This window comes from Sinohyriopsis cumingii, chromosome 9, assembly GCF_028554795.1.
Source record: "Sinohyriopsis cumingii isolate HCF-2022 chromosome 9, ASM2855479v2, whole genome shotgun sequence".
Lineage (NCBI taxonomy): Eukaryota > Metazoa > Mollusca > Bivalvia > Unionida > Unionidae > Sinohyriopsis > Sinohyriopsis cumingii.
In genome coordinates this window covers 11,675,453-11,691,598 of record NC_142969.1, presented here as the reverse complement: position 1 = coordinate 11,691,598, position 16,146 = coordinate 11,675,453, and the positions used below count along the sequence as shown (strand labels likewise).

The window sequence follows — 16,146 nt, the reverse complement described above, 5'->3', positions numbered from 1 at the left end:
AAATATACTTAGCTTCCAGTTCTTTTGCATAATATAGCCAGTGTGTTAACAGTGATGACAAACCAACCAACCCCCTCCCCAAATATACAGTTTGGCTGCATGGTCATCTCAACATGGGGATTTTACATAAGAAAAACTTCTTGTTATGCTTAGTTGGTCTTAAATGAAAATGGTGCCAAAGGCACTACTAGCATGGCCTCCACATTGGCAATATTGAGAATCTTGTTAGTGCTACCCCTCCTGAATAAATTAATGGCCATTATAACAAGGGAGTTTTACTAAAGGCTTCTTATGATGTCTAGTATTTCATAAAAGAAAATTTACTACTGAGACATCCACTATGGCCACCAGTGTCCTTCTTGAAAATTGTGTTACCACTGCTTTTCCTTAATGAATATCTTGATTAAAACAAGATAAAAATGGCGCTTTGTAGAGTACACATTAGCTACCAGACAGAACAAAAATGGTACGAAGTAGAGGACATATTAGGCATTAAAAATGACAAGTATGGTACAATGTAGAAAACATATTAGGCATTAGAAATGACAAGTATGGTACAATGTAGAAAACATATTAGGCATTAGACCTAACAAAAATAGTAATATGAAGAAATCATTAGGCAATAGACTTGACAAAAATGGTACAGTGTTGAGAACAGTAGGCATTAGACCTGACAAAAATGGTACAATGTAGAAAACATATTAGGCATTAGACCTAACAAAAATGGTACAATCTAGAGAACATATTTGGTATTAAACCTGACAAAAATGGTGCAATGTAGAAAACATTTGGTATTAGACCCAACAAAAATGGTAGTGTTGAGAACATATAGGGCAGGAGACCTGACAAAAATGGTACCAATTAGACAAACTAGGTACAAAGTAGAGAACAAAATAGCCATCAGAGAAGACAAAATAATAGAAAGTTAAGATATGTTGGGCATCTGACAAGACAATAATGGTACAAAGCAGAGGGCATATTGGCCATCCAACAAGACAAAAATCTGCACAAAATGGAGAACATATTGGGTATGAGACATGACAACATTGTCAAGACAAAAATTCAACCAACCACAGAACATGTTGGGCACCAGACAAGATAAAAATGGTACATAGCGGAGAATTTATTGACCATCAGACAAGACAAAAATGGTATAAAGTAGAGAAGATATTGGTCATCAGACAAGGCAAAAATGGTAACAAAAGTAGAAAACATATTAGTCCTAATACAAGACAAATATTGTACAAAGTAGGAAACATATTTGTCATAATACAAGACAAAAATGGTACAAAAGTAGAAAACATTTGTCATAATACAAGACAAATATGGTACAAAGTAGAAAATATATTTGTCATAATACAAGACAAATATGCTGCAAAGTAGAAAATATATTTGTCATAATACAAGACAATTATGGTACAAAGTAGAGAACATCTTGGGCATCAGACAAGCCAAACATTTAACAAAGCAGAGAAAATGTTAGCTGTAAGATGACAAATATAGTACAACATAGAGTACATAATACAAATTTGACACAGTAGGGAACATGTCAATGGTCGGACAAGAGAAAAATGGTACAAAGTTAAGGATATATGCTGTCCAATAAGAAAAATGGTACAGTCAAACCCACTTATCTCGACCTCGGTTATCTCGACAACCCGCTTGTGTCGAGCGTTTTGGTCCGGTCCCGAAAAAATTCTTCTTTGTTATGCTATTTTTTACCCGCTTATCTCGACCTCTGTTAAGTCGATAACCCGGTTATGTCGGGCATAAGTTTCGGTCCGAAGTAACATGTGGACCCGCTTAATTCGACGAAATGCAACTTTTTAACGTCAATCTCACAGAAATTGTACAAGAAATAGTCAGCAAAAGCGATCGATTTGTAGAAAATATGAAGTAATATCAGTCTGCTTTTGTTTACTCCGGTGCTGATCCGTAACGAACGATTCAAAAGCACTTACGTTTTCATACATATGCTCGGCACCGTCGACACTTGCCACAAACAATTTCATTTTTTTAATGCATTCAGCCATTTCACTGTAGCTTGGGATAGTGATAGGCTGATCATCATCATCATCATCATCATCTTGCTTGCATGATTGTATCTGCGTCGTTGTCACCGATTGGATTATTTCCTCATCAGTAAGTTCACCATAGGCATTGGCATCATCATCCACGTGAACATAATTAGAAAATTCATCCCGAGCAATGCCTATGGAGTCCGCAATCTCATCAGCCATCGCTTCAAGACCTATTTCTGATTGAGGCTCTTTAATTTCTTGTGCAATTAAACACTGCTGGTGAAATTCTTCATCAGAAATTTCCGGAAAAATACAATGGAACCAGCAGTTTTGAATGGTTTTCGGCGATACACTGTTCCAAGCTGCACGGGCATACATGATGGCGTCTAGCAGAGTTGGTTTATAGGATCGCTTTTCCTCATTTGCACTCACAGTCAATGTACATGTACATGTACATGTATTTTCAAAAACATTTATTGATCTTTATCTGCGAGATACTGTCATATATTAACCTGGATATAATACAATCTTGGTTATTTTGCACCTAACACCGCGTTATGCGTGAATGGCGGGTGCCTGAAAGCAATCGGTGGATGTTTCTCTCTCACTCTCTCGTTTGTGATTTTCTTTGATCCATTTTTCAATCTGATAACATATTCAAACCTCTGAGTACAACCAAACATGATTTGTTTTTCAATATTCACATCAATTATAAAAATGCGTCGTGTGTTATCTGACATAAGTGATGCACACTACAGTAATGGATGCATACGCTACATGTGATATAAGGAGTTCATAGATATATTTTTTCTTTAATAAATTACTTATGATGATAAAAAAGGAATAAATGATAACAACACCAGGTTAGTTCATTTCATTTTATTATCAATTAAGCGTTTTGTTTATTTTATTGTAACATGCAGTGGGAGGGGATTCCAGTAAACACCAGCAAGAGACAGGAGTAATGCTCAAGGACATTTTTAAAATTACCGGTTTTTATGAACCCGGATATCTCGGGACCCGGTTATGTCGACGATTTTTTTACACCCCCGACGTAATCGAGATAACCGGGTTTGACTGTATAAGGCAGAGAATAAGTTGATTTAACAGGACAATACAAAACTGGTGCAAAAGAGAGAACATATTTGGCATAAGACAAAAAAACTTAAGTACTGGCCATCAAAGAGAAGACTTGGTATACAATTTTAAACACATTGGTCACTCGATTTCGCATCTTAAATATTCTGAATAGTTTTGATTTATTCCAGAAAACTCTTTTATGAATATTTCACTGCAAAATTTTCTTTTCAGTTGGTGTCGCTGATCCTGATAACAGTGTCAGCAGTGGGAAAGGCGGCTGCCATGGTAACAGACTTAGGCCTGGTTGGGAGTATCATTGCCTGTGGTGTTTTCCTTTTTATTATAGCTCTGATTGGTTTGATAGGAGCTATAAAACATCATCAAGTTCTGCTTTTCTTTGTATCCTTTCTCATGCATACTTGTACAGAGCTCACTTCTAACTACCTCAGAAACGACCTTATTTTGTCTTTCCCATAATTTATCATCTATACAACAGCATAGTTGTCTTATTAAATAAGACCCTGTTTGAAGAATTATTTTAGACTACCTTTCCACAGACAATGGGTTAGTTCTTCCATAATTGGCAGGGATTGTTTTTGCTTCCTTACTTAATTAATTTTGTCATTCAGGCTTTAATTTATGTATATTTCTGTGTGTATATGCCATTTCACTGACTTTTTATATCTGTTTATATCATTAGGTATATTATTTCTTCTTTAAATACAGTACCTGATCATTGCAACACCAGCCCATCCAGACTAAAGTTTTTTAGCTAAAGTGCTAAAAGTTATCTGCCCACATTGGTGGCTGTTAAATATCAGGATTTTCCTTAATACAGGGATTGGAACCAAATTCTATGAATGCTTCAGTTGCTACCTTCATTTGTTCTTAGTAACAGGCATTCTACAGAAATAGAGGCCTAACAATCCACATGCACATATTGAGTTACTGGTTATTAGTGTGTCCATCTTAAAAATCGACTGCTTCAATGGCCTAGTGGTTAGAGTGTCCACCTTGGATGCGGGAGGTTGTGGGTTCGACCCCCAGTTGAGTCCATCTTAAATATCTGACATAATAGGAAGGACAATTTCTGAGCATATCAGGGTTGGGGGAGACGGGGATACTGAGTCTGTTACCCATGTGGAAATCCTGAAGCTGCACTAGGCATATCAACAGTTTGACAGAGTAAAGAAAGTTTAACTCAACTGATTTTGTAGCAGTTTCATTGCATATTAATAAGTAATTATGATGCTTATATATTGCAGATGTGTGAAAAAATTATTCAAATTATAGAGTATTCTGGTATAATTGTTTTAATGTGGGAGTCCAGTAAGGTTTTGTAATTATGTGAACATTAGTGCTAACATAAAACATCTAGATCAAAAATGAAAAGATTGGCGATAAGTTTTCAGGCATCTGTACCTATACTTATTATGCAGTCTTAGATGTTGTCAAAAATTAAAATGAAGTTTATTAGAGCATGATTCACCTGGATTAGTTAAGAACCACTTCCAACTGGCTTGTTTTATAGTTATTGTATACAGGTTGTACTGTATCCAAATTCATATTAACACATTAACCCATGCCGACAAGTTTACGTGGCAGGAGGTAGCAGCCTACTGCCGAGCTCTGTAGCATCAAGGTCATGTATGATACACTAAAGTGGTTGGTATTATAGAAAGGTAGACAGACGTAACTCTACAATGATACCAAATAATCTGGAAGTTCACTACAAAATACAGAGGGAAAAAAATCATTCTTTTGGGACCCGATTTTTTTTTTTCACCCAAAATTTGCCCGTGGTCGGAATCCAATTTTGTATTCGGATTTTAGACTTTTTGGTCTCAGATCTAAGGCAGACTGTTATGAACTGGAAACAGACAGATGAACCTTTGCAAAAAGTAGGGTAAGATGGGTATTTGGAGTGAAGAGTGGTCTTGATACAAAAATAATGGGTCTGTTAAGCAAAAAAAGCAACAAAAAAACCCTCCAACTTTTACCCTTTTGCTCGTGTGTGAGCCAAATAGCCAATGAAAAACTTTGTTTCTAACACAGCTAGGCATTGGGTTATGTGAAAATCACCTGGAAGTTGATGTATTAGGATGTATTCAGAAATACCTATCAAAATGTGTTTCCTACTCAAATTTCAGGCGAAAACAACAAAACCTCCATGGGTTAATGTGTTAAAATGAAGCCTGTTAGAGCATGATTCCCTTAGATTCATTAAGAACCACTTCCAGTTGGCTTGCTATGTGGTTCTTGTATACAGGTATAACTAACTTGAACATAGTTCTCAGAAGCTGCAAAGAAAATTCCTTAACTTTGCAAGTACATGGTGATACTGTTTCTGTTATTCCTGCTTCAATTTTCCCTGGCATGCGCATGCCTTGCCATGAATGATGCTCAGAAGGAGAGCCTTGCACAACAAGGCTGGAGTATTGCGAGTAACGATTTGAAGAGTAATGTTCAGTACCGTTTTGAATGCTGTGGATTCAGTAAGAGCGAGCTAATAAATGCGTCCGATCCAATGGGACATCCATCATGTAATGGGGTAACTAGGTGCTTTCTATCTGGTATAGCCTGTAGACTATTCCTTTTCAATTAATCAGTTAGGTAGAACATTAGTCACTTGCAGTTAAATAATCCAATACTTGATTATGATTTAAAAATAGCTATTTCTTTTAAAATACTTACCCATCCAATTTTTTGAAAATAAATACCTCATGAAAACAAAAATAATTTCTACATTAGTATAGTTTTACAAGGTCACCCCTTAAGGATAAATTTTTTTAAAAGTAGAAGATAATACCTGTTCTACCCATAATATCTTGCAGAAAATGATACATAATGACTTGCAAAAAGGCCCAATTTGTAGACTAATTCCTGCATCTGGCAGTTACTATAAATTTGATCTCAAACTGAAACTGGCTTCTTTTTTTCTCTCAAAATAATGGGACTTTTATGGTGTCACGATCTGTAGGTATAATTTTTCAGTACCCTCCATAAGGCAAAAGTGAAATGCTGTCAGTCCATCTGTCCTTTTCTAAACTTTGTATATGGCTTGTACCTGGGTTGAGGAAGAACCCGTTTGATTTTAGGGACAAAAGTCATGCATGCTTACTGAAAGGAAAAACAAATGATTGGACATTAATTTTGAGTTTTCTACAGTAACAAAACTATATATATGGATGACTTGCATTTGGGGCAAGGTCACACAGCAAAAAGAAGAAAAACAGTTTCCACAATAACTTGTCTTCTCCATCATCTGTGATCACCAAACTTGGCAGTTGGCTCACACGTTTGGTAAGGAAGGTCCACATCAGTACAAAGGTCAAATGTTAAGCTTGCTTTGACAGAAAGAAAAACAGCCTTCACTTGGGGGTTAGGAAGACGCCTATTGATATTGAGGTCAAAGATCAAAAGGCAGGATAACTGTAACTGAAAGAAAAAACATTCAGTGACTTTAGTTCTGCATCACACATCTGGACCAAGCCTTTAATATGTGTTTCTATATTCCACTAGATGAAATGCTGTCGTGATATTTTAATATGTATTTCTATATTCCACTAGCTGAACTGCAGTAGTGGTATTTTAGTATGTATTTCTCTATTCCACTAGCTGAACTGCAGTAGTGGTATTTTAATATGTATTTCTTTATTCCACTAGCTGAAATGTTGTAGTGTATTTTAATATTTATTTCTGTATTCCACATGCTGAAATGCAGTAGTGGTATTTTAATATGTATTTCTATATTCCACTAGCTGAAATGCTGTCGTGATATTTTAATATGTATTTCTATATTCCACTAGATGAAATGCTGTCATGATATTTTAATACGTATTTCTATATTCCACTAGCTGAAATGCTGTAGTGGTACTTTAATATGTATTTCTATATTCCACTAGATGAAATGCTGTCGTGATATTTTAATATGTATTTCTATATTCCACTAGATGAAATGCAGTAGTGGTATTTTAATATGTATTTCTTTATTCCACTAGCTGAAATGTTGTAGTGTATTTTAATATTTATTTCTATATTCCACTAGCTGAAATGCTGTCGTGATATTTTAATATGTATTTCTGTATTCCACATGCTGAAATGCAGTAGTGGTACTTTAATATGTATTTCTATATTCCACTAGCTGAAATGCAGTAGTGGTATTTTAATATGTATTTCTATATTCCACTAGCTGAAATGTTGTAGTGTATTTTAATATTTATTTCTATATTCCACTAGCTGAAATGCAGTAGTGATATTTTAATATGTATTTCTATATTCCACTAGCTGAAATGCAGTAGTGGTATTTTAATATGTATTTCTATATTCCACTAGCTGAAATGCAGTAGTGGTATTTTAATATGTATTTCTATATTCCACTAGCTGAAATGCTGTAGTGGTACTTTAATATGTATTTCTATATTCCACTAGCTGAAATGCTGTAGTGGTACTTTAATATGTATTTCTATATTCCACTAGCTGAAATGTAGTGTATTTTAATATTTATTTCTTTATTCCACTAGCTGAAATGCTGTAGTGGTATTCTAATATTTATTTCCATATTCCACTAGCTGAAATGCTGTATGGATAACAAAGAACAAGGAGTATGCTGTGGAGGAAATGGGAACAGCAGTGAATGTCCATGCCAGACATGTTTGGAAGTCTTGAAAGACACAATAAAAATGTCACTGACAGTGACTGGTGGCATAGGTCTCTTCTTTAGCTTTACTGAGGTAAGTCTGAAAAAATGTGTCGAGTCTGTCCAAATGGTAAAAAAAATGTTGACACTGTAGCTTCTCCTATCTTATTTAAAGTGTTGCATGCATACTAACCTCACAAATTCAGTGCAGACCATTGCTTATGATTAAATTGGATGGATATCCATATCGCCAGCAAAACATTTGTTCTTAGACTGACTTCAGTTACATGGGCATCTCAAGTAATTGCCATTTCCATCCATCTCTCTGTCCGTCAGTCCATGCACATTTGTTACAAGAGCTTTGCAACTGTTGAACATTATTGTATACCATTTGGTAGGATAATTGTATGTATAAATTCTAAAATTTTGGTCTGTTCAGTCCTTTTTTATATAGTCCTTGTTTGACTGATTTAAATTGCTAGTACAGCAGATCCTTGTAGTGTCGTCATTCAAGAACCATCAAGAATATATTTTGATGCAATTTGTTGTGAACATTATCTCAGAAATAGCGCTAAAGAGTGGTGTATGATTGGCCATGGAGTAAATTCTTAATACTTGAGGTTTGGATAAGTACCTCCTACCATTTTCAGACAAAGTGTATGTACAAGGTTTGGTAAAAAGGTTCTAGAACCAATGCAGCATTATTTTTAGATATGGTGTCATCTACAAGTTTGGTCAAAAAGTTCTGGAACAAGCGCAGCATTTTTGTTTTAGCGAAGGTGTCATGTACATGGTTTGGTCAAAAAGTTCTAGGACACATGTAACATCTTCTATATACAAAGCAACCCAGTGTCATAAAATTTGAAAATAACAGTTTAGGATGCAGTATTGTTTTTAAGTTGGAGAGTTGTTTACACCACATGCTTAGTGATATCATCTATTCCTACGTTAAATATGTAGACATGGTGGTAATAATGGCAGATGAATCCAGTTTCAAACATAGAGTGATTATAAAATTGTATGCAAGGTTCAAGAAAGCCTTAATGCAGATATAATCTAACTGGACCTAAAGCACTTAATTAAATCCAGAATCAGCTGATGAATGAAATATTTTAGTGTCAGTTGGAAGATTGTTAAGGATATTAGACCGAGGATATCTCTTTCAAAAAAAATATCGATTCAGTGGAAGTATATGTGAAGGAAAACACATGTTACTGGCCCTGAGGTGGCAGACAATTTAATATTTCATGCAGAAGTGGAAAAGAAATTCTAACCAAAAGAATTTGGAATGCATAGGGTTCCAAATGGGTGTCCAGATTGCCTGATAAAGAATAGATGGGTTTACAGGTAAAGGTCTGCATGGAATTATTATACAAATACAAATAGAAGGCTCAAATTTCATAAATAATATCTCTACATGTGATGTAACTTGGATACATTAATTTGAATCGCAGTGTAAGAGATAACGCAGTATGTGGAATTGTACAAATTTATCCTCAAAAGCATGTCATTGTAAATCTGCTGGAAAGGGTGTGGGCCTCATGTTCATCAACATACAGGTACAAATTTTGAACCTCATGTTACCAGAGAACAACACAGTGATTTAACAGTATTTTGCCACATGTAATTTACACGAGGTTACCAGCAGAAAGTGTCTAGACATAATGAGATTGGCTTTATTTTATGCCAGGATAACGTACATACATACATTGAAGATCTTGCACAAACTTTGTGTTGAAGCTTTAAATCACCCACCTTACAGCCCAGACCTATTTATGTACAACAAGAGCCTTTTTCAAAAATTGAAAAATGCATTATGGGGAAACAATAAAAAAAAAAAAGGCTAAGGGATACGATGAAGTTGCTATGAGAAAGACTTAAAGAATTATTGTAAAAAGTTAAGGATTATTTTCTTCACAGCTTACGCTAAGGAACTTTTTGATCAACCTTTATATATTTGCTTGTGGTAGGCCGTATGGAACAAAATTTTGTGCAGTAAAACTTTGTGCCTGATGGGTTTGAGTTCTTTGTGGCTGTTTCTTTACCATAACTTGAATTTTTCTCAGTTATCTATGGCCACAGAACTTTGCAGACTGCTTGCATCTTGGATGGGAAACAATCCAGTTGATTTTTTAGTCAAAAGGTCAGCAGTCAAGGCTGCTGGGAGGGAAGGAATAAAAGTGGTTTCTGTACATTTACAGAAGTTCAGCATCATATACTTAAGCCACATGTAGTAAGGAAGAAGCCTGTTTTTTTTTTATGAGAGGTCAAATTATCTGACTTTCTCTTAATTAGTTGCCACAGTTTGACCTTGCTTCAACCGTTTGATGACTATGCTTAGCATACATATAGCAGAAATAACAATATATGTAGTATTTGCAACAAAGACCTCATCCAGCTTTCATTAAATGTCCCAAGATTTTGTAAAAACTTAGCTTAACCATTACAATAAATACAATAAGATAATTGCATTGCACTAAATTGTTCAGCTCAGATAGTTATTTTTGGAGCTCCGTATTAGAGAAGTTTTAAGAAAGCAGGGCTTGACGTGTCTGTTGTATCCAAGAGAAAATATTTTGTACTTGAATCAGTTTATAAATTAACAAGAAACATTTTTTGTTTTCGGATTTTAGCTTAATATACCATGTATGGAGAAATTTTCAGATTGTAAAATGCAAGTTTACAATTTTAGGAAATTCAACTTGTTTAATTTTCTGATTTGGCATAATTTTTGACACAAGTTGTTTGCTTATCTAAATTTCCACAAGTTTGACTTTTTTATTTAAACCCCCCAAAATGTGGAACTTGTGTTATAAATTTACAAAACAAGGCATTTTACTCTAAGGGTCAGAGCTAATTGGATTTTAAAAAAATTAAATGGTGTATTTTGGGAGTACATTAATATACAGATTTACCAATGATACAATTCTCTTCTTAACCAGTATGATATCAAACCATGACTTAATCATGAGGATGGTTATCATTCCTTTGGAATGTGCCAGACATCAAAGTGGTCAAGAATGTGCCAGACATACATGTGGTCAAGACAGATTCAATGTGTATTTGATTAATGCAAGTGTTCTTTGAGTGATGAAGCTCCAGAAATTTATTTCATTTGTGCACAGAGCATCAGAAACTTACCCTGATACCATATTTCAGTATTTGATTGAATGTCCAGTCATTTAGACTGTGCTTACACAGGAATTGTATGTTGGCAGCTATGGACTGCTTGTTTCAAATTTTGTTTTTCATAATTTGGAAACATTTCCGAATTTTTAATGCATTTTTAGTTTTTGTGCTAAATATATGCATATATACTGCTAATCTTAAACTCTGGTTGCAGAAATAAAAACACAAGAAAATTTCCTCATAGACGTATATGATGAAATAAAGACTTTATATGTTGTCAACCCATGCCTTTGAATGGTTGTCTGGTTTTCATCAACCCTTTCGTTTATGTTTATTGATGCTGTGAATCACAGGAATTTCTCTGGGTATCAAATTTCATGGTTTTGTTAGAGAATGCATTTGACATACTTAATTTAGAATATTAGTAATTGAATATATATATATATATATATATATATATATATATATATATATATATATATATATATATAAGGTAATACAGATATTTACTTCCATGTATTTTCAAGGAAATTGGGCTTAATGCCACCAACAGTAATTAGGTTGATTAGGTAAATTATTCACTAATACTTAAGTGCAGAGATCAACTAAAGATACTGATATTATTTTGCATACATATAAAACAAACAAGCCAAATAAAGTTAAGTCCTTTAAATGTTCTTCAAGACTACTATCAAAACAAAAAGCTCTTTACAGCTTGCAAGTAGGCATTAAAACAAAGATAAAACAGCACAGTAAACTATTACTAACAAAACGCTTTCCTTATATAAACAGTTCTTTCTTACTTTCGGTTTCACACAGCTGTTACAAGGTTGCCGATACAGTGCTCAAAATGAGGGAAACTTGAGTAAGATTTCCTACTGTTGTGAGCCTGCCTGATCCTAAGATGTTTGTTGACCTGATTCTGATTTTACGTAAACTCTGTATATATTTTGCTGCCCATTAGTTGGCTATGTTTCAAAGCACATGGCAGGGATAGGCTGCTGTCTCATTTGAGGGAAAACGGCAGCATGCTACTGTTTGCATGCAACCATTGATTTGCATGTCACTGCCCAAGCTGTTAGTTAAATGAATGTGGGGACAGTGGATATGTACTCTCATTCAAGGTCTTGATCAGCCTGAAGAGTCCAGACATTAACCTTTAAGCCATTTTATGCAAAACAGATCATTTCTACACATGACAACATGTCAACCAGGACTTGCATGATTAAAATGGGCCTTGAGAGAGGCAAGCAGGACTAAACTTCTGTTATGTTTATGAAATGTACTTAGTAATCTTAAAGTGCTCATGTGTTCCATTTGCTCCTTATTATCAACAGATTTAATATTGTCCAGTTCAAAAAGATCTTAAAATACATGTTTACATTGTTTTCTCCCAAAAGTTATGTTTAACACAAGTTACCTGTATCTTGCTCACATCTTTCCAGTCTATGAAGCAAATCATAATCAATTTCCATTGTTCCTCGTGTCTCATAAACATATTGTGGTATGTATTTCTCAGCACTATAAATGGTATTAAAACAGGCACACAAATGAGTGATGCTTTACTATCGAATTTGGTGCTTAGTGCTTTGAATTTTGGCTTGGTTCATTTTCCATTGTTAATTTTAAATTCTTGGTCAGGTTTACAAAAAACAGGAAAATTGTGCCCCATAAATTTATAGTGATTCACAGTATTTAAAAATAACTTCGCTAGCAACAATCAGTTCGAAATAAAATTTTCACCAAGGCAGAAATGATTCAAAGATACAAAAACTGAATTGATTCCTGCAAAACAAGCTGAAAGTAAATGAAAACAGTGCTTGCTTGTATATTAATTTTGTTTGCACTTTTAAGTACAGCTGAAGGTAGCATACGTTCGTTATTACCCTTTTATGAGGGAACATAAATTAATTGGTTTTGAATCTTGACTCTAGTTATTTAGCCATGTTGATAAGCTTGGATTTTTATGCTCATTCTTTCTACTAACATATGTTTGCAGATCATTGGTGTGTGGATTACAATTCGTTATCGAAACCAGAAAGATCCAAGCGCAAAGTCAGGCGCATTTTTGTAATCCTAGTGCTCATCGTAGGTCTCATTTTAAACTTTCCAGGTTGTTTATGTCTACATATTTCCATCATCCCCTGTTCCAGCTTTAGCTTTTCTTGATTGATAGAGCAGTGTATTGTGCATATACACCTACCCCCCATCCAAAAAAGGGAACACAGTTTCTTTTACATTTAACCGACATGTTATGAAGTCCAACAATAACTTTTACATTTTAATTGTTTAAAATGTCTTCTCGTTTCTAAATTTCTGGAATTGATGAACAGACACCCTCTTTGTCCCACTCCAGGGCAGATAGAACACCAAATGAGAATGAACAGAGTGTTTTATATATATGTATAAATGTAACAGCTTAATATATGAAGACTATATGTCAGGTTTATTTCAGGAACAGTTAATTAGTGAAAAATATTGATAATATAAAAGGTAGATAATATATTTTAATACATTTTTTAATTCACATTATTGATAATGTACTAGTGATAACTAACATGGGTTATTTTCATTGTATGACCTATCTTGGGTAAAGCAAAGCCATTATATAGGTAGATAAGGGTTCATGGCTGGCTGACTGAAATTGTGCAAGGAGATTTTGCAATAAAAGTTGGATTCACCCTCTCTGTTGTATATGAATATAATTTCTCAGTATTTTATCAGAATGTTGTAAATACCAGTATTCTTATATCTTGGGTTGTTTTTCCTTTTCACATTTGCACAAATAAATCCAAAGACAAGAAAACACGTTCAAAATTGTTGGAAAAAGTGTGGTGGTCTTACTTTCACCCATGTAGACATCACCATATTGAATATCACACTACCGTGCTTGAAAATGGTTACTCACTGTTGATAATTTCACTTTATAGTTCATTTTGTGAATTAAAAAGTTGTTTAATACTTGTTCCTTTGTTTATGGCAGCAACAGTACTACAGGTCATGGATGTCAACACCTTTGTTATTGCTGACTTAAAATTTTCATTGATGTAAGCAACCCTGCATAAATATTTAGTTCAGATCAATGGGATGCTCATTTTATTCGATGATTTTCTCATGCAAGATGATGACAAGCACATGTATTTGTGCTTCTGATAGTACGGTCAGTTGTTTATTAAGCAAGAGGTATTATTTCATCTGATGTGTTTTTGGTTGAATAGGAAGCCTTCTGACGGTACAGTCAGTTGTTTATTAAGCAAGAGGTATTATTTCATCTGATGTATTTTTGGCTGAATAGGAGGCCCAGATGTTGACTAGTGTAGAAAATAGGGATAATTAACTTGTCATACTATTCATTCAGACTAAATAGGGATAATTAACTTGTCATACTATTCATCCAGACTAAATAGGGATAATGAACTTGTCATACTATCCATTCAGACTAAATAGGGATAGTGAACTTGTCATACTATTCATCCAGACTAAATAGGGATAATGAACTTGTCATACTATTCAATCGGACTCTCAGAGTTCACTGAAGAAGCTCACAGAACAAACATGATGGAACTAACATGTCCCAAAACTTGAAATGCATTCACAAATAATAATTTAGAGTATCCCATTGTTTTTGGTGTCCCAGCTTATACACTAAATTCAGTATTGCTCATTGACTACTTTAAATGATAAACATATTGCCTTATGTCACTCAAACTCTAAAACATGCCGATATTGTCTCTGGCAAAAATATGAACATCATGTGATTTACATGTACATTGGCAGCTTGACTGCCAAATCTTTGTCACCTTCCTGGCTACCGCTATATAACATGTACATATTCAAATCATCATAGCTGACACATTTTCCAACCACTTTTCATGAAATTTTCAGTAAGCACCCAAAAAAAATGAAAACTAATTCATGTGGGGTAATTATCAAGATTAATACTTTGATATTTCCATGATGTGTTATGCTAATGAGTAGGGTGTGGTTATGTCTGCCCTGGTAATTGGTCAAGCCCCTTTTGTACACATGCACAATATCTGCAAAGTCAGCAAGAATTAACTTATAGTAAGGGAGTGGTTACCTGCTATATAAATATTAACAGGATTTGGTTTTGGTCTTTTGAATGTTTATTTTATTTTATTAGCTGTACACCGTATGTTAGATCTTGGGAATTGCTGTAATATACTCGCGTACAACTAGGGTCCAGATGCAAACAACATTAGACTCTTATCGGGCATCACATAAATACGTCAGATCAGGGTCTGTGTCATTTGCTGTACTGATTTTAAACTACATAGATTCAGATCTGACAGCATTTTTTGTGATAGAAAATCTGACGCTATGTAGCTTGCACGTTTGTGTGTGACAGAAATCTGTATGTAGTTTGCATGTTGTATCTGACTTGTACAAAAGTATATACATATGTACAGCCTAATTTCATTGTTGCATTCTTACTTTATTTGATTCCAATCAAATTTGCAGTGAATCTTTAGTCCAAGAAGATCAAGAATGAGTTGGAAGATCACCAAACTTTTACTTCATTTACAGAGTTATGTCCCCTGAAAGATTTAGCATAGGCACTCCACTGGGATGGGAACACTCAACATTAGCCCGAATCTTATCATGGTCACAGATTAGTTCACAGTGATAAGCTTTTCATATTTTACAGAGTTGTAGCTTTTAAATGACTTAGACATCTCACTGGCTTCAGCACACTATATCATTCACATTTTTTACTGACTCGCTGCTACATTAATTTACTAGTCCACCAGCCTTCATGTTAATAGCAACATCTTTGTAGTATTGTTGCTCACATGTATCCAATACAACAAAAATAAAATGTTTAGAGAGAGAGAGTAGGTGCAAATCAGGTCCAGTCATAATCATGAACTACACTTAAAGACTTGGACTGTTTGTATCCATCATTTGTAATTTTCACTGTGCCCATGACATCATCTCCCTTCAGATCTTGCATTAGATTGGGAATCCTTTAATTGACTCTAGCATCCTCTCACATTCCTTTGTTATCTTCTTGACAGTGACATGCATACCATGGAAAGTAACATGGCTATACCAAATTTAGTTCAATGTGACCTATTTTTCTTACTTGAATGACTTGCATTGTCAGCCATACAAGGAGAGTAACTCCTGTATACCAAATTAATTTCACTGTAACTTGACAATATGGATACTAGGTCACTGTGACCTAACTTCAGGATTTTTAGGCATTTTTTGTTAAACTATCAATATACTGGACCATGTTTCACCTACAATTAT

General features: G+C 34.5%; 1 protein-coding gene across 4 annotated transcripts in view; it reads left to right on the top strand.

Annotated features, from left to right (window-relative positions):
* The window catches only part of LOC149791266 (tetraspanin-31-like), a 51,356-nt gene that overhangs the window by 12,438 nt on the left and 22,772 nt on the right, over positions 1–16,146 (top strand). For 3 of the 4 annotated variants that reach the window (XR_016423334.1, XM_089969763.1, XM_089969766.1), the window contains exons 2-4: positions 3,333–3,500; positions 5,431–5,652; positions 7,673–7,834. Coding sequence is in view for 3 of the 4 variants with exons in the window: in XM_089969763.1 (XP_089825889.1) it covers positions 3,333–3,500; positions 5,431–5,652; positions 7,673–7,834 (552 nt within the window). In the remaining variant the exon portion in view is untranslated. Of the gene's footprint in view, positions 1–3,332; positions 3,501–5,430; positions 5,653–7,672; positions 7,835–12,868; positions 12,958–16,146 lie in introns of all 4 variants that reach the window. The other variant, XM_089969764.1, reaches the window with a different exon arrangement.